The 19,250-nt window shown below is 41.4% G+C and overlaps 1 protein-coding gene across 1 annotated transcript; it reads right to left on the bottom strand.

Moving 5' to 3' along the window:
* Positions 1 to 10,330: 10,330 nt before the first annotated feature.
* Positions 10,331 to 13,403, bottom strand: LOC115376956 (Fc receptor-like B). The gene is made up of 5 exons (XM_030076809.1): positions 13,388 to 13,403; positions 12,669 to 12,926; positions 12,274 to 12,513; positions 10,658 to 10,816; positions 10,331 to 10,474 (listed from the first exon to the last, which is right to left on the bottom strand). Exons 1-5 carry the CDS (start codon positions 13,401 to 13,403, stop codon positions 10,371 to 10,373), a joined length of 777 nt encoding a protein of 258 aa, XP_029932669.1. The 3' UTR covers positions 10,331 to 10,370.
* Positions 13,404 to 19,250: the final 5,847 nt, after the last annotated feature.

Raw genomic sequence — 19,250 nt, 5'->3', positions numbered from 1 at the left:
CTATGACCAAAGTTTTCCACTGTACCCCAAATCGGGAAAAAACTGAAAATTCCAGCATTACCATTTCAAATGGGCTTAAGCATATTTTCTGGAATCTAAACCCAATCTTAAACAAGAGGTGAGACTTCAGTTACGTCTTGATATACTATCTGAAGTGTGAATTACATGAAAAGAGAATAATGTTATGCCCCCAGATGGACCAGGGTATCAAGGTGCAACATTAAACAACATCATATATGTTCTCTTTTCATATTTACTAACCCTAATTGGTGCGGTGCGGCTAGTTGTGTTCACACGACCCGCACTGCACCAGTTAGGCCGGCCTAGACAGTTAGGTCAACCTAAACACTGTATGTGTGAAAACACCCTAAGACTCGGAGTTTGTTGAACCTGCTCCATGAAACGGACTGTTCTGCACAAGCCCTCTTGGCTTCCCACATACTATTGTTGTTCATTATGAATTGACTGTTTTTCTTTTTATCACAAGGTGCAAATAAATAGACACTGATGCAAATAGATAGCCTTCTTTACATATATAGGCCTATATACTCCTTTATTTTAAGCATATTGCAGAATAAAAAACAAACGTCCCCCAAAGCAGTGGTCCCCGAGTTGCTTCTTGGTTATAATGGTGGTCCTTGGGACAAAACCAGTTGAAAACCCCTGCTATAGTGTCGACATACTAACAGTAACAACAACCTATCCTCTCACATCTTCACATTTAACGAGTGTAAACATCAACGAACACAACCGCGAGTAAACAGAAAATATCTAAACATATGGATGCTTGTGTAAACATATTTAACTCACCTGTAAACGCACAAACAGATAAAACACTAGTACAGTAATATGACGAGATACGGTTAGACTGGAGCGACTTTGACCGGACTTCCTGTGAACTACAGCGGTCGCCATGGCAACAGGGCAAACAGCAACCGTTACGCTACGAGATCGCTACTGCCCTGCCATCTACTGGTGAAAAGCAGAAACTACTCCAGTCCAGTCTGAAACCAGGTGTGTCTACACAAGCAATAAGAATAACCAGAAAAATTAAGGGGGTGGTCCAGTTAATAACATTAATGATACCAATGAAATGTCCAGGGCGCCACATTAGCGTCAGCTAGCGTTATGACGCTAATGTTAGCCGCCTCCCCGTTAGCTAGTTAGACAGTAACGGTTCAATAACAGCCGTCATTTACTGTTAATGTTATGCTTATATCATTATCTGCTCCACTTACCACTGTCTTTCTTTCTTTTTTCTTCATCCTCTTTTTTTTTCTTCCTCTTCTCGCTACCGGATGGATAGCTCCTCTTCATTTTCCTTCGGCTTCATTTGTAACTTGCAGATCGATAATTTAGCGTCACTCAGGTTAATGTGAGGTGAGATCATGGGATTGACGTGGGGCCCCTTTTGGGAGGTTTCCTACTGACGTGTCATTGTAAATCGCCCGTTGCTGTTTAAGGGGGAGGGGGATGCGGTCACTGCGGCTAATACATTTTTTACACATTTCGGTAAAAACAGCCCCCGGGCCCCGAGTCTCGGGGGCCCCCTATCGGCTCGGGGCCCCAAGCAGTTGCCTGCCTTGCCTGTTCACAAGCTGCGCGTCTGAATCAGAGGACAGTAGCCTATTTAAAAAGAGAAAATGTTACCTTGCTCTCATAGCCATGCTGTAGCCTACTCTGGTATATCCATTGCTTCCCTTTTAATGATGCGTGCACATATGAACTAGGCTATTTGTACTGAACAAGGTGAGAGATTTGCATGCCTGCCTTAACCTATTGTGAGTATCTGTACTTGATATATGTCCTAATCAGCTGTAAGCATCATGGCCTTGATCAGTTGAAATCCTATCTCACTTGCTTCCTGACTCTCATTTTAGACATGTACACACCCACACTGCACACATGCACACTGCCTTCATTGAAACATGCTAGAATATGTGTCCCTGCCACAAACATTCTCATACTCATGGTGCTGGCAGTTGGATGCATAGATGAGATTAAGAATGACGGCCAGCCATAACCTATTCATCCCTTCTGCTAGGACCACACCTTTGCACTGCCCAGCTGTCCAGTGGCTCTAAAGAAGAGACTGATTCAGGCTACGGACAATGTGATCACACTGGAGCAGGAGAAGAGTAATGCAAGGAAGCGTGAACTGAGGGCAAAGAGTCATATGACATATGCCTCCCGCCATATATCGACTTGTCACCAGCACACTATCACAGGAGAAGTCGGCTGCTAAATGAGCTTCCACCTTCGACTACAAGTACTGAGTTCTGCTTATAGTAGGCAGATATGTGATGTTATATGTTTTTGTTTGTTTTGTACAAAAATGTTCATAAAGGCTGAAGTGTTTCGACCATAGTTGTCAGTGTCTGTTTTGTGCTGTAATTAAAATGACATGTATGTAGGCATATACTGCAGGTTTTTCCCAGCATGTATTTGACACAGGGGGTCTACCTAAGAGTCTTCACCCACCACCTAAGCCAAATTAACATCTTAAGGCTTTTTAAGGGCATTTTAATGACTTTTAAGGACCAGGGACCACCTGAGCCCCCCCAAAAAGCTAGGGAAAACCCTGTACTCAGTGTGCATTTTAAACAAATTCCCTCAAGCCGTTCCCACAGCATAGACCGTTTAATGTATATTTTGGGTCTAATGTTAATGCGTGACTTTCTACTGAGCCATCATTTGAATAATAATGTGTGTGTGATCCTTGGTGGTCTGGCAGAGTGTTCACAGATACAATATCTACATGAGAACCTCAGATGAAGAACCATATTTTTTCACATTTTAGATCACATTTCACATTAATGTGTATATATTTACCTTGATAATTTGATTATATCAGAAAGAAAATGATCAAATGAGGCCCTCTGACAAAGAACCATATATGCATGTTTTCACATTTTAGATAATCATCAATATTTTCACATTTTAGATAATCATCAACATTACACTATTTAGACTAATATGCCTATCGTGCATATATTTACCTTGAAAATTGATAGTGTCCTTATTCTACTGACAAAATATATTTCTTCCATAGGCCTAACCTTTTAATATATGGCCATGAGAAATCGAAATTGATAACAAATGGACTGACAGGCATCTTAAAATTCGCCATGTCTAATGATAAAGTATGCTTTCTGATGGGCATCTGAGGGGAAAAAACATGCTTCTAGTGAGAATTTAACCCGGGTCTATAAATAATACGTCTTGTGTGATAACAACTATACCGCTACAACTTCAAAATATTCAAGGGGAATAGATATTTATTTCTGAAAGCTTGTATTTGTTATACAATAATGCACAGTGAATTGCGGGGTCGACCGCGGCAAGATGGCGCTGCCATCAGACGTCAGTCTACTGGGATTCCACCGTGAGGCGTCCAGTCTACCTGTATATGTCAGTAGGTCTGTCTCAATCGAAGGGCTAGATGACTTCTAGCTCTCAGCCCACGGTGCCCACGTAGGAGGCGTCCGACGTAGGTGCCGATATCAGGTTTACTGGAACTAAAAGTTTAGTGAATTGGGACGGTGTAGCCTGCGGAGGATTCCTACGTCATTATTACCGAGGCTTCCCGAAGCGCATTCGAGTGATGCAGCGTAAAATGCCGAAGTAGGTTTGGGAGGTGTGTCGGTGAACACCTGTGCATGAAACCAAACGATAAGCAGCTTCAACGCTCTCAACATGGACAACATGGATTCTGTAGTTTTATGTATTTTATTTTATTTTGTCTTCGTGAAGATGCAGGAAATTAAGATAATTGTTACACCTCACAAACTGCAACAGACTATCCCAATTAAAGTAATTGTACACATGGCTACATTGTAACGTACCTGATGCACTGATGGTTGCTATGGAAACATCATGCAAAATGCCTATCTAACTCATCTAACTAACTAACTGACATGCAGACTGTGAAATCTGAGTGGATGTAGTAGAACATCCTGGTACTCTTGGCAAACTGCATCTGTCACATCTGTCATTATTCCTTTCTTCTGTGTGAACATGGTGTTATTTAATCTAGTATGGTCCACCCTCAGTCTCAGTACAGTTATTTCCTCCCTTCTATTCCTTTCTTTGTAGTTCTTTATTATAACAGACCTTTGTATATTGTAGAACCCCCTGCCCTTCTGATCTTTCTCCCACCTATTCTGCCATATTTCCGTTCCGTTCTCTTTAATCAGAGCTTTACCCTCTCCCTTTCCTAGTGCTATTTGTTTTGTGATCTTCTTTCACCAGTTTGTCAACAGCTTCGTTTCCTTTGATACCCTCATGTGCTGTCTGATGGACCAAACTGTCACTTAGTGTTTTGGTTGTTGGTTTGGTGTTTTTATTTCGTATTTTGCTTCCACACACTCGTATTCACACTCATGCATAAACATATACACTCACAAAGGTCCATACACTCTTTTTACACACTTTTACACACATTTTATGCATTGATCTAATGTATATTTGTTTTTTTTTTTGTTTGTTTGTTTGTTTGTTGACATTTCTTGACATAGATTTTTTTTTTAATGTAATCATATTTTGAGGTGAGATTCTCCTATAAGCGCCTAAGGGGGTTTCTGTATCTCACCTGCACAATCTATTGCTATTTCGTTTTTGTTCTGATGTTTTGCTTTTATAGTGCAAATAAATACATAAATAACACATCTTACATCTTCCAGCGTCGGCTGTGTCCCGCCCACAAGACTCAGCTCGACAGCAGCAAAACTTTTGGATTCACAAAAATAAAAGACTTTTGATTTGAATTTTAATGACCAACTGATCTCAATTGCAAAAAAAAACAAACAAAAAACAAACAAAAAAAAAACTGATAATTATAGAAATAGAAAAATAGAAATAACCTTTATTGTCATTGTACACGTATTGCACAACGAAATTTTGGGAGACACACAAATTATGTCACACTAGAAAAATAAATAAAAAGTAAATAAGTAAAAATGGAAAGAAGAAATAAAAACAAGGTGCTGGAGAACATACATTACATTCAAGCAGGATTGCACTACTCAGTTTTATTGCACTTGGGCGTCTGAGTGATGGTGAGGGGTCACTTATTTAAACCGTTTCTCAGGCGGTTAATTTTGCTCTCAAGGCATTTTTTTCTGATTGGAGATCTGTTGTGTTTTTATTGCATGACAAACAAAAAAACCCATCCATGTTTAAGCTCCAGAGGTTCATAAGGCCTCATCTGACAGAGGATTTGAAGCCTCTGGGCTTTGAGAGCATGGAGCACAGCGCCATCTGGTGGTGTGTAGGAGTCCCAGCAGTCAGCCAGTGTGCTGATGTCTGTTCAGTAAACGTCTGTTCGTTTCCATCCTCTGTTCACTTACTGAAGAGCTGAAATTAATGTAGAATGTACACCTAACTGTATTTGTCAGTATGATACAATAATAATAATAATTATAATTTTAAAAATTATGAAGTGTGTCATCCTGATAGTCCACATGTTCTACTTGTTATTTACTGATATAAGAAAAAAAATATATATATATTAATGTGAGGACAAGATGAAAGAAGAGCAGTTTTTCAGGAATAATTAATAAAACTGCATGTGCTGTAGAAAGGGGTTTGTGGACTGAGCTTATGCAACATGGCAAATATTTACTCACTCACTGATTTATTGTGAGGTTCTTTTAAAACACTTTTTGCTCCACTGTTCTGGGTCTCAGTTGCTCATAAAATGACATTTTACTTTGAAATAACCCCGTTGAAATGACCTCGATAGCTGCATTTCCTCAGTAGCTGCATCAGTGTGTTTTCAAAATTAGTTTCTGGTTGAGCTTTAATAAAATAAACAAGATGCGTTGGTCTCTGATAGAAAATCTTTTTATTACTTTCCATTTCCTTCTTTTTTTTCCAGCTCTGTCTGTAGGATCCAAAAAGTGCCACAAACCTTACATATATAAATACCAAAATAATAAATATTTAAGACTAAAAAGAAGTCCCTCCCAGTGTTAATGCACAATTTAGAATAGCAAAAAATAAATAAATGGGGGAGCTTGAGCAGCAGGGAGTGCAGCCTGTTGGTCTACAGATGGTCCAAAACGAGTCCCAGCACTTGTGAACCGTCTCCATCGCGAGTGTGTGACCCACTGTGTGCAGGAGGGCAGACAGGTGAGCACCCAGCTTTGTGAAATTGCAGGTAAAGTTCCAGACCGAGCTGGAACCGGCCAGGAGGTCAGAGGTCGGAGGCAGTGTTTAAGGTCTCTGAAAATAAAGTAAAGATCCATTCCCAGAAATCTGTCGGCGCAGGACACGTCCAGAAATAAGTTTTCAAATGTCCTTTGTTCCTGTTTTTGTTTTTAAGCATTTCAGGAGGTAGAATTTGAAAGTGTTGCTGGATCCTGAGGCAGTGTTAATGTCAGGCTTCTGCTGCTTTTCTGCCTGACCTGGAAACAGCCTGAACGTGTCCTCCAGCCGTATTAAAGCATGTGCCGTGGGGGTTTATTTTAGAAAGAGAGCCCTCCAGATGCTGTCAGACAGAGAATGAAAAACTGACTCAAACACATCTTCAACCGAGCAGCTGGCAGCTAAACAACATCAGGGGCTGAGGCGGGGCCTTGGCCGGGGCCGGGGCCTCTGGACTGGGCTATTGTCCACGGGCTCTTTGTTTTCTGTAGATCACAATGACAACACAGGACACAACTGCAATCACTGCCAGTGCTACAACAACTACCACTGCGGTATGTCCACGTCCAGCAGCTCCATCGTTGGCAGGTCCATCGTTAGCGTGTCCATCCATGGTGTGTCCATCCTTGACGTGTCCATCCTTGGCGTGTCCATCCATGGTGTGTCCATCCTTGACGTGTCCATCCTTGGCGTGTCCATCCATGGTGTGTCCATCCTTGGCGTGTCCATCCATGGCGTGTCCATCCTTGGCGTCTCCATCCTTGGCGTGTCCATCCTTGGCGTGTCCATCATTGGTATCTGAAAAGCAGAAAACATGGTTGGAAACATCTCAGTTTTCCCCACTGACTGACTCCCTGTCTCCCTGTCTGCTGCAGGTTTTCTATAAAACCATTGGAGTGGAGAGGCGTCACAGTTTCATCACTGTAATACGTCACCTGCAAGTCTCCTGCTGCAGCTTTACAAAGTATTATCCCCATAACCAATCAAACCCAGTTTTATAAAACTATTAAAAGAACATCAGCTCTGTGGATCCTCTCCTCCTCCCATGCACAACCTTTTTCTAGTTTCCAAGCGGCTCAGTTGTCGTTCCCCCGTGCAGCGCCCCCTTGTGGAAATAGCAGAGTGTCTCTGAGCTCCATGGGCGTGTTGCTCTGAGCTGAGCTCAGCTGCAGTGTTGCTGCCTTGCTCAAAGTGACTGAGCAGCAAACAGCAGCAACTGTTTTCTCAGTGCTCTGCAGAGCTGCTCCAGGCTCCTGGCTCTTCTGTTGTGATTTGATGCTATATAAATAAAGATTGATTGACTGATTGATTGATTGACAGTAAAGTGCCCATTCTGTGTGACATTTTACGATTTTTTCAATTTTGAAGATAATCACACCAAAATGGTTTCAGTTTGTAAAGTAGTCAATTTTATGCGTATTTGGTGAAATTCAGAATGGGTACTTTACTGTGGAAATAGACATTTGGAAGTGAAAACCCAAATTGTATGAATGTGCAGCTTAAGAGATTTGGTAAAAAGTTCATGAAAATGTTGATGTTTTGACAAATAAATGCATATCTGGTGCAATGGTCATTATATTTTAGGTTAATAATGAACAAATAATAAACAGTAAATGAATATAAGACAGAAGCAAGCTGCAGTGGTCTAATATTGAGGAATTTCAAAAAATGAAGAACTTGCATGAAGAAAAAATGTTTTACATCCCAAGAAAGAGTAAGCTTTGGACTTTAAATTAAAACACAGATCAGATTTTTTAAGACATTCCCACATGCAGTTATGGGCCAATGAAAATCTGACAAGAAAACTTTTTTTGGATTTGGAGAGGCTGCCATCCAGAAACCGATGCATCTATCTGACTAAGCATTAATGCTTTGAACAGTCCATGTATGTATCTCAAAGCTCTGAAAAAATCAAGAAGCTGGTGCAAATACAATATAATAATATATAATAATATAATATAATGTTTTCTGAAGGCCCAAACATGGTCAACCACAAAACCCGTGTAATTTTTTTTCCATTTTTGAGGGGCTGGCATGCCTACCAGTTATGATGTATGACAGATGTTTTTGTATATTCTGAGAGAGTAGGTGGAGGTGTATTATTGTACCAAATTTCAGTTTCCTATGTGGTGTAGTTCCTGAGATATTGACACCTGGAAATGGAGGAAAAATAAGGACGTGTGAAAATCGCACCAAAATCGACACATACCCCCTCACTAAATTGGCCGTATCTCAAAAAGGATCCATCTGAGCAAACTAAAATTTCACAGTGCGCCTATTGGATAAATAAGGAACAACTGGTGAAATTTTCAGAATTTTTTGAGACCCAAGTGTGTGGGCCATTTGGTGAAGTGACATGGGATGACCCATTATTCATTTCACACAACAAACTCTCAGTAAAGTGCACAGCTCGGCCTCACGGCTATCAATTTGTAGTATTTTCAGATACTTCTTTTTCAGTGTTTTTTAGTATTTTGGAAACTTCTCTTTCAGTTATGACATAAATCCACTGTGCCATCACCACCAACATCAGATCAGTGGGTTGATCTAAATGTTGAAGTTCAGACCACAGTCCTGTATCACGAAGCGAGCTCAGTTCTCCCTGGATCTCTCAGAGCTCTCCAGCTGCACTAAAGGAGATCATGGTGATCAGGGATAACCAGCATCAAGAAAATCATTGTATCTGGTAAGGTTGCCTTTTTAATGTCATCACATTATACAGGCTGTAATAAAGCTAGAAGCTGAGCTGAGTTAGAACTTAGCAGGAACAAAAGGCAAATCTAAAGGCCGACTCGCCCTCTTGAATGAAGGACAAATGAACAGTTAAATGTACAGAAGGACTCTTTAATTCTCGTGTTTGTCCCCACTTCCTCTTCTCTTTTAGGAGTTACAGTTTTACATCCCTTGCAGTCCTCCAGTAAACCACTAGGGGGCCTCGTAGCCCCATTTGAGAACCACTGTCTGTACAGAGCAGAGCTTGTCCCAGTGTGTGTGTGTGTGTGTGTGTGTGTGTGTGTGTGTTCCTTGTAGTCTCATTTATGACATAATGACCAGCACCCCCGTTCCCCGTAGACAAGGGCAAGTTTTATTAATTTTTAAAAAAAAAATTACATACTGTCATAGACTAAAGTTAAATGTGGCCAAAGAGTGCAGAAGACAACACGACACACCCGTTACAAATACATACACACACACACACACACACACACACACACACCGTGGAAAAATTCACAAAGTCTGGACAGATGCTTATATTCTCTCTAGCTGTTCCTGAAAATAACTTTTTCTTGAACACCAGCAACGACTGCCAATATTACACAAATGAACGGTATAACAGTATTTTCAAGACTGAAAACAAAATCTCAGTAATCCACTTCAGTAGTAGAAGCCTGTACCCCAACTTCAATAATATAAAGGTCTATTTAAACCAATTCACATAGCCTTTTAATGTAATTCTAATATCAGAAACATGGATTAATAATGAAAGGGGCATGGATTTTGGACTGGGAGGATATGAGCTGATATACACACACATATATGTGTGTCTGTATATATATAGATAGATAGATAGATAGATAAAGTGTGAGGTATGCAGGTATCGAGCATCTACAAGTGATTCTGCCAAAAATTTGTGATCCATGATGGCTTCAGTCTATCAGTTGCATATTTAAATCAGCCCATTGCTCTATATTCAGAATTCATCCGGACACAGAACAGAAACATAGACACAAAAACACACGGGCAGCTGATTTTCCACATCAGCGAAGGTAAAAACATGTGGTGGTCGAAATGAGACCGAAACTGTAACACGTGATAAACAAAATGTAGAATATTATTGGCTGCCTCAGTAGCAATACTGTCAAAAGTTTCAGTATCAGTAAATATATAAGTTGTGTATTTCTGTCATCTTATATTGCCTTATGTATAGTAATTAGGGATGCAAACAATTAATCGATAATCAATCGATAAGGTGAATCAACTTTCAATTAATGAATTAATCGATAATTTGCATCCCTAATAGATATACATTTGAAAATATATAAACAACATGAAATGATGTGAAACAAGGTTTAGGTTATCGTTCATATGAGGAAATCATAAGTTTGAAAGTTACTGCTTTTGGTTTAGTTTTATGTAGCTTTACTTAATTTTTATAGTAAAAACAAATTCCTGCATGGGGTAATAACTTTTTTAATATCATAACTGCCCTGAAGGCCAAAGTCTCAGAAGTGATGCTCCGTGGTGACGCCTTCGATGACATCATCACCCTCTCCATCCGGTCCCATGCTTGGTGGAGCCATCGCCATGGAGACGGCCGGGCGATTTCCTGCAATCAGAGCAGAGCCGCGGGGCGATTTGGTGAACACATGAAACTGAAATCAGCACCAAAAACTGTGTGAGAGCGTGCGTCCTGTTCAAAAGAGGAACCATTTTGCAGTTTTGTGATTGGCTGATTGTTTGATGAGCTTGATCAGTTTTGGTGTTTCTGGGTTTCTAGAAAGTTCCTGACCTGCAGGCCTGCTGCGGCAGATCGACATCAGGAGCACAGTCGAGATGCAGTAAGGAATGAACACCACCAGGTGGCACACCAGTCTGACTGGAGACAGCGGGGGAGCTGAGGAAGAGGATGTCGGTTTGTCAGGGGGCGTGGCTTCCTCAGTGGGCGTGGCTTTGGAGTGGGTGACAATGGCAGTTTTATTTCTATAGCACATTTCACCACAAGAAGCTCCATGTGCTTTGCATCAAAAGACAAAACACACAGAGTACAGTCACAAACATGAGGGAACACAAAACCATAACAGAGCAAGAATATACGCCTGAGTCAGATGCAAACGCAGCACAAGGTGATTAAAAACACAGAACCATCAACACAGCCGAGTGCAAGCCCCTGCACTCAAACTGCACCAGCTGTAGAAGAGGCAGCCTTACCAGGAAAATCAATCAACAATAATACTGACATAATTCATATCATCATATACACATGGAAACAGATTAAATCTCATCTTGTAGTTGAGTCTATACCCACATCCCTACCAATACCAGGGAACCTCCGTTTGCGACCTCTAGTTTAGATTCGGGTTTTACACCATGGAAATATTCGGGTGTCCGGACGGTTGGAGACCTCAGTGTGGACGGGAATTTTACCTCCGTCCATCATCTTCAGGTCCAACCTGGTCTCGACAGGAACCACTGCCTCACACACTTGCAGATCAAAGATTGTTTGAAAATGCGCACAGAAAACAGATCCAGCAAAGTTTGACGAAGTCCGGGAAAGACGCCTGCGATCTATCCCCACTGTGTGATGAATGCCAGACTGGGGAAGCTACTCGGTGTCCTGGGTTAACTCCATTTTGGGCTAACGCTTTCCGAATTGATCAGATATTTTGCGCACAGTATTCTGGTACCTGACCCACTTCTGGTGATGCTTGGAGTCTCTGATCAGTTTTCCATGCTTAATAAATGTCAACGACAACTACTTTCTTACGCACTTCTCATAGCAAAGAAACTTATTTTACCATTTTGGAAAAAGGAAGTAGGTTCCACCTGTCAGATTGTTGCTGGAAGAAATGGTCAAACTTTGTCACCTGGAGATAACACGGTTCTTGTTGTTACATACAATGAAATTAGTTTTTGTGAGTGTAGACACAGGTGTGCTGGAGCTCAGGACAGCAGGACCATAGCACCTGAACCCACCTTCACCAAACGTGGATCGAATTTCGAAGTCCACCTGGAGGCCCAATGACCTGAGAGGCCTCATCAGGGTATAATCAGTCAGAAATATACAGAGGAGCCAAACCATAAAGAGTTTTAAAAACGATTGGCAGGATTTTAAAGGTGATCCTGTGCTGTCCTGGTGTGATGTGATCAAATCTTCGCGTACATGTGAGGACTCTGGCTACTGCATTGCAAATGGAGTTGGGAGTTTTTGTATAATTGCTGAGTAATGTATAATTTCAGAATCTCATGTATATGTGAGTTTTTTTCTCATAAATGTACCATTTTAATCTCAGAATATCCAGATTTTTTCTTATATATTTTCAACTTTAATCTAGAACATTTTGTTGTTTTTTTTCTCAGTGTATTCTTCCTCACTCACTCAACAGACATGTTAATTAATGTCCTCACCTGCCACAGCCAGCCAGCTGGGTGCTGACTCGTTAGTAGAGATGTTGCAGCGGTAGAGGCCTTCATCAGACTTGGAAACATGGTGGATGGTCATCTGTCTTGTAGACTCAGTCCTGATGAGGGAGCCATCTTTATAGAAATCAGCGGGGAGGTTGGTGTTATCCCAGGGTGTACAGTTCAGAGTCACAGCAGCTCCCTCCATCACAGGAAGGACAGGACTCTGCAGGATCACATCACCCTCTGAACACAGAGACAAACCACAGGATTTCAACAACTGAGAAACAACTTCATCAACACTAACACTATCTGAACTCGGAGACAAATTGGGTAGATACTGATGGTAAATATGTATTTTATTCCGTTATTTATACCGAGTAGCTGCTGTGTGAACTCACCAGTGACGGTGATGTTGACGGTGTTGCTGGTTGCTCCTTCTCTGGACTCACACCAGTAAACTGCACTGTCCCAGAGGACTGTGAACCCGATTTTGCAGGAGGAAGCACTTAGTTTTCCCCAGGCATTTCCACACTCTGTCATGGTTTCTGTGGTCGAGTTCCTCTTCACTGTCCATCCAGCAGAGTCTTCCTCACAGCTCAGATGAAGAGACTCACCATCAAACAGCTGAGATCTAGCAGGACTGACAGTCAGGGAGGCTGGGTGGAGAGTCAGGGAGGAAGGACAAAATACTGATGATACGTTGCTCTTTTGTGGAGACTGAAAAATCTTTTGAGTGTCAAATCGAAAGCCTGACAGCGAAATCAGAGTTTTCCAGTTTTACGCCCACTTGGGCAGCTTTTGTTTGGATTCTGTGGGGGACGTGCTTGAGTGGACAGTCAAATTTTGGGCTGGTTCGCCATGATTTAGACAAGATTTAAAGTAATATTCATCAATTATAGCCCTTTATTATGCTAGCAAAAATGAATAAATCTTCAATTTCATATTTCTTGGAACATTACTGTCATTTATTTGGGTTGACTGGTAAAATCCTTTCTCTGATTTTTTGATTCTTGTTAGCAAACAATTGATGTTCAAAACCATTTGAATTATATTGTGGAACAAGACAGGGGTGCCCCTTAATTCCACTCTTTGTTGCGTTGGCCCTTGAGTCACTGACCTGGGGTATACCACATGTAGGTTGCCATTTAAAGTAATTAGGGATGGTTTTAGGTACCTTGGTGCCATAGTGACTATGGTGTTCAAACAAATTTTTGAACAGAATTTTTACTAATTACTTAGACCGGGTTCAGAATGTCAGCCCCAATCCATTTTTGTCATATCCAGATTGTATCCTGATTGACTGTAGAAAGTCTGGACAGCAAATTTTGTACATCGGATCAGGTCGTATTTGGATTTGAACATATACGCTGGACACTGAAATAGGATTTCAAAGTGTCTGTTATGTCACTCGCAACATGACACACAATGACAACATCAGATCCAGAGCAGAGTCCCTGCTGCTGCCGGCATGGAGACGCTCAAATAAACTGCCAGCCGGCACTCTGGGGAGAAGCTTCTGGACATTTCAGCTTCTTCTGCGTTCAAAAGCAGCGTCATCAGCGTACGTAGTCAGTGACGCCTTTGTCATTACCATAGCAACCCACGCAGATAGGTCGGTGATGTCGGACAGACATCACCAACCTACACACACCATGTGTGGACAGTCGGTCTCAAAGATGGCCTCAGTTGAGCCAAGCTGCCCCGCCTCCACATCGGCATCAGTTCTACCTCAAAACAAACCAAAGTAACTATTTTCAAAACCCACACTGCACAAAACACTAACTTTCTATGTGGGTTTCATACAAACAGCAAGTCACAAGAGATCAGGACTTAACCTGGAGAGGAGCACTAACCTTTGGTGGCTCTGCAGCACAGCAGCGTGTTGAGCACTGAAGAGAAAAGAAACTCACATTGGTTTGATGTCAAGCAACCAGACAAGGAAATGCTGTTTCCTTGACTGAAGACTGAAGAATGAGCTTTCTGCTGAACCGATGAAGGAGTTTGAACAACCACTCGTCACCAAAAGCCTCTCAGGATGCTGCTGATGCCTTCACTGCCAGATTAGAGCTCTGACAAACTTTATTGTGCGCAAACTGTAATTGCTTTATGTTACATTTTCAGGCAATGTTCTCGTCATTTTTTTTCTTCCTTGTATTTTATCCATTCATTTTGTTTTTACTAACATTCTGGGGATTTCAGCTAATTTGCTAATCGACTTTTTTTTCCCCAGGCTTCTGGACCAAATCAAGTGAAATGCCTCAGGTTTCGAGGAGATATTTCTACTATTAATTAAGTCATTCGGAACTGTCAAGACACACAAAAAAATCTCACCTTTTCAAAGTTAGTGGTTTAGATTGGCATGTGAACAATTTAATACCCGGTACAAAACAAAAAGTATCGTTCCTTTTTTTTTCATCCGAGCCCCCAACGCTAATTTCAGTTCAGTAATTTCAGTTCAGTCCACTTGACGGCACAGAACATGAAAAAGTTTAAAAATCACAGCTCTGACAGGATGAAAGACACTGCCTCTATGTGACATTATTTCTGTCCTACAAAACAGAGATGTCAAAAACACAGTCTTTGACGTACACACACACACTCGTACATATTGTACTTACAGAGGAGCCACGGAAGACATGTTCTGTCCATTCTAGAGCCTGATGGTATGGTAACACTTTGATCTGCTGACAGCAAGTGAAACTTTCCCTCTTCCTGTGTGTGTGTGTGTGTGTGTGTGTGTGCGTGTGTTTGTGTGGTTTGGGGGGGGGGTCAGCAGCAGCTTCAAGGAGATTGGCTGTTTGAGTTTGTTTGATGTAGTAAACAAACAAAAAAGCATGACTGACAATCTCTGCAGGCATAGACGGTCTGCAGATTTTTGTGCTGCATGCATAATGTGACATGATTATATTTATGGCTGCATGATGCATTGAATTACACATCAAATAAACATGATGCAGAGACTGAGTACTGTGCGTGTGTATGTGTGCATGTGTGTGCGTGTGTGTGTGTGAGAGTATATGTGTGTGTGAGTTGGGGGGCTGTTACGGAAACCTTGGCCTGACAGCGAGGCTTCCTGTGAACATTCCTCTATATCACACCTAACAATATGTGGTCAGCATGGCATGACGCCCACGCTGCTGCACTGATGCACTGCTGCTCAACCTGTGAGTATCTCGCAGGTGCCTGTCTGTCTGTCCACCTGTCTGTCTGTCCACCTGTCTGTCCATCTGTCTGTCCACCTGTCTGTCTGTCTGTGTGGAGCTGCTGCGTGTTTTTTCTGCTCAGAGGAAGTGAGTGTGTACCTGTGAATTCACACAAAACCATCCACACCTGTTCCCTGCACGACCACATCACATTTAACACTGCTGATGCTACTAGTACGACTACTACTACTACTAGTGCTGATACTACTACTGATACTACTACAACTACTACTAGTGCTGATACTACTACTGATACTACTACTACTACTACTAGTGCTGATACTACTACTACTACTACTACTAGTGCTGATACTACTACTGATACTACTACTAGTACTACTAGTGCTGATACTACTACTGATACTACTACAACTACTACTAGTGCTGATACTACTACTGATACTACTACTACTACTACTAGTGCTGATACTACTACTACTACTACTAGTGCTGATACTACTACAACTACTACTAGTGCTGATACTACTACTGATACTACTACTACTACTACTAGTGCTGATACTACTACTGATACTACTACTACTACTACTAGTGCTGATACTACTACTGATACTACTACTAGTACTACTAGTGCTGATACTACTACTCATACTACTACTAGTGCTGATACTACTACTGATACTACTACTACTACTGCTACTAGTGCTGATACTACTACTGATACTACTGCTGCTACTGCTACTAGTGCTGATACTACTACTACTACTACTAGTGCTTCTAGTACTGATACTACTACTACTAGTGCTGATACAACTACTACTACTGATACTAGTGCTGATACTACTGATACTACTACTGATACTGCTACTAGTACTGACACTACTGCTACCAGTACTGATAGTACTACTACTAGTACTGATACTAGTGCTGATACTGATATTGATACTACTACTGCTACTAGAGCTGATACTACTACTGCTACTAGTACTACTACTACAACCAGTATTGGGCATGTTACTTTTAAAAAGTAATTAGTTATAGTTACAAGTTACTTTACCCAAAAAGTAACTGAGTTAGTAATGGAATTACTCCACTATAAAAGTAACTAGTTACCAGGGAAAGTAACTATTGCATTACTTTTTTTTTTTTTTCTTTTTTTTTTTAAGTGTAAATATGTCTAAGAATGTGGATTTTTTTATGAGCAGGTTCCACAGAGTTGCACAGACAGATGTGGACACACACTTCACTCCGGGGCAGAATGTACACTGAACATGTACGTTCTGTCCTTTTACCTCGAGGAGATTAAAGTTGTGTTTCAACTTTGAAAACGTCAGTCTCCCCTCTGAAAGCTCCGGACTCTCCATCGCTGCAGCCCACCTCTGACAGTTTGAGTGTGTGTGTGGCTGTTGCCCATGTGTGTGGTTTGTGTGTAAACTGAACTCTGCCTCTGATTGGCTTACCATGAAATCTTACTCTACTTTAGCCAATCATCACCACTTATGCGGCTGTCTCGCCCCTCCCCTGCTCCCTCACAAAATAAAAAAAAAAAAAAAAAACACCTGTGCAGCTCCTGTGACTACTACTGATACTGATACTACTACAGATACCACTGCTGCTACTACTACTACTACTACTGATACTATTACTACTACTGCTACTACTACTACTACTGATCCTACTACTGATACTGATACTGATCCTAACACTACTACTACTACTGATACTACTACAGATACTACTACTACTACCACTACTACTACTACTGATACTGAAACTAGTACTACTACTGATACTGCTTTATATACTGTTAGGGTTGGAGGCTCCCCCCAGCTCAGACAGTGGGGCTGAAGGACAGCCCTCTCGAGTTCAGGACACATCCAGACTTACTCTCACACATTAATATTCAGGCCTGATTCTTATTTTATTCACACAAACTTAGGTTTTTTGGTTAAATCAGTAAACAGTCGTGATTATTTAGCTTGTACACTGTTACTGTTTGCTGTTTCTGGGTTGAAGAAGCCTCCACAGCAGCTGTACCAGTGAACATGTGATGGGCCGCCCTGTCATCCTGCTGCTGCCCATTGGCTCTTTACTGACATCTAGTGGTTAAATTTAATAGCATTAAGCTATGAAACAGTGCAGTATGTGATAGTATAGTGTACCATAGTACTATATAACATAATGCAGTACAATGTATTATAGTACTTTACTGGGTAAACAACACAAAATCATTTATCAGTTAATATTACAAAATAAAATATTAAAAATATTCTCATGAACGGGATGGTAAAACACAAAACAGCATTTAGTTTGTGTTTCCTCTCGCTCACACACTGGGCAGAAGAGATTTTGCGATCTAAATCTGAGCACACAGAAATCCTTTTCTCTTCGACAGATTATATGGAGCATAATTTTCTGTAGAGTGTTAATGTTTAATTTAACGATAAGTACAGTATGCAGTCTAGGCTTATTCCATATCTCATTAACCCTGTTATGTTTAAAATACTGTTACCCCTGAAATATCAACCAGTCATCCCTAAATTTAAAAAAATAGTTATTCAAAATCTTATATTAGTCTACTGGAAACCCTTATGTGGCCTATATGAAACCCAGCAGTGCTGTTTCCTATCAACCTTTATGATTAAAGTCTAAATCCATGTTGGTGACATCCACAAATCCATGCATTTACCATGCTGCAGTCATGTGACATTTCATCATTAGCATAATATGCATAAATTATGGAGACAAACTAGGAAATAAATATTTGTGCTTCTAGTCAATCTACAGAGGCGACCTTAGAGTCTCAGTCTCTGGTTTGTGTGCCGATAAATGAATCTCTTGCCAGAACTGGGTCATGCAGTTTTTCCTCATCAGCAGAATTTGGAGCCACATCCACTTAAAAGCAACACGGTACTTCATATAATTTAAATTTATTTATTCATTTTGTTCATTCGGACTCTTAGATCACCTTTCAGAGTTAACTAGGAGCAAAAATATGGTCGTTTCAACCATGCAAAGTGAAATGAAGAGCCTTTCAGTTTATTTATTAGGTTTATTTATTAAATTAATTGATTTTGCAAAAATGAAAAGTGAAGGCGCTTTTAGACACACAGTAAGCAAGGAAGTGCAATGGAGCTTAAAACCCAAGGAAATATGATAATTTATTCCCACTGTTGGGAGAAAACAGAGTGGATTTGGTGAGAAGGAAATCCTGCTGATTTTAGCCCCGAATCACAAGATTGTTTTGTGATTTTTGTTGTGAATCGGCTCAAGTCACGGCAACGGCGAGCTGGGGTTGAACACAGTCATGTTTTCTAAGTGACATCATAATAAAAGGTTTCAGGTGAAAACTTCAAAGCAGTGAGATTTGGTTTCTCCTGCGACAAGCCGAGCGAAAATTTAAAAAAAAGCCAACTAGGTCGCAAGAATGAGAGTTACACAATTAATTAGCATGACTCGACCAAGTTTTCAGCCAATCAGGTTGCTCGCGGTCAGAGCGTTGCGGCGCCGGGCTCGGAGGGCGTGGCCACGCTCCAGGGCATGCTGGGTAAGTAGTGAGCCAGCCACTCGCCCCAGCTGCTCCTTGGCTCCTCCCCCCCGCTGCCACTCCCCCCTCCTCCTGCCCCCGCCACCTCCCAGCCCCCGACCACCCAGTCCAGCTCCTCCCTCCCCCCCTGCACCTCCTCCCTCTCCTCCCGCAGAATCAGGCTGTAGCGCTTCCTGGAAACTCCTCCTCCTCCTCCTCCCTCGCCTCTCTCCTCCCCCCTCCTCCCCTCTGTGTCCTCTGCGGTCACCCGACACTCCTCCATCACATCC

Source organism: Myripristis murdjan, chromosome 18 (assembly GCF_902150065.1).
Source record: "Myripristis murdjan chromosome 18, fMyrMur1.1, whole genome shotgun sequence".
Taxonomy (NCBI): domain Eukaryota; kingdom Metazoa; phylum Chordata; class Actinopteri; order Holocentriformes; family Holocentridae; genus Myripristis; species Myripristis murdjan.
The sequence above is the reverse complement of the archived record's forward strand: the minus strand, read 5'-3'. Positions and strand labels throughout refer to the sequence as shown.

Excerpts from the sequence above, each read along its gene's own strand:
- LOC115376956 (XM_030076809.1), bottom strand. Across the intron at positions 12,514-12,668 it reads CGTCAACATCACCGTCACTG|AGGGTGATGTGATCCTGCAG; the intron begins GTGAGTTCACAC and ends CTCTGTGTTCAG. Across the intron at positions 10,817-12,273 it reads CAGCTGGCTGGCTGTGGCAG|CCACGCCCACTGAGGAAGCC; the intron begins GTGAGGACATTA and ends CCCACTCCAAAG.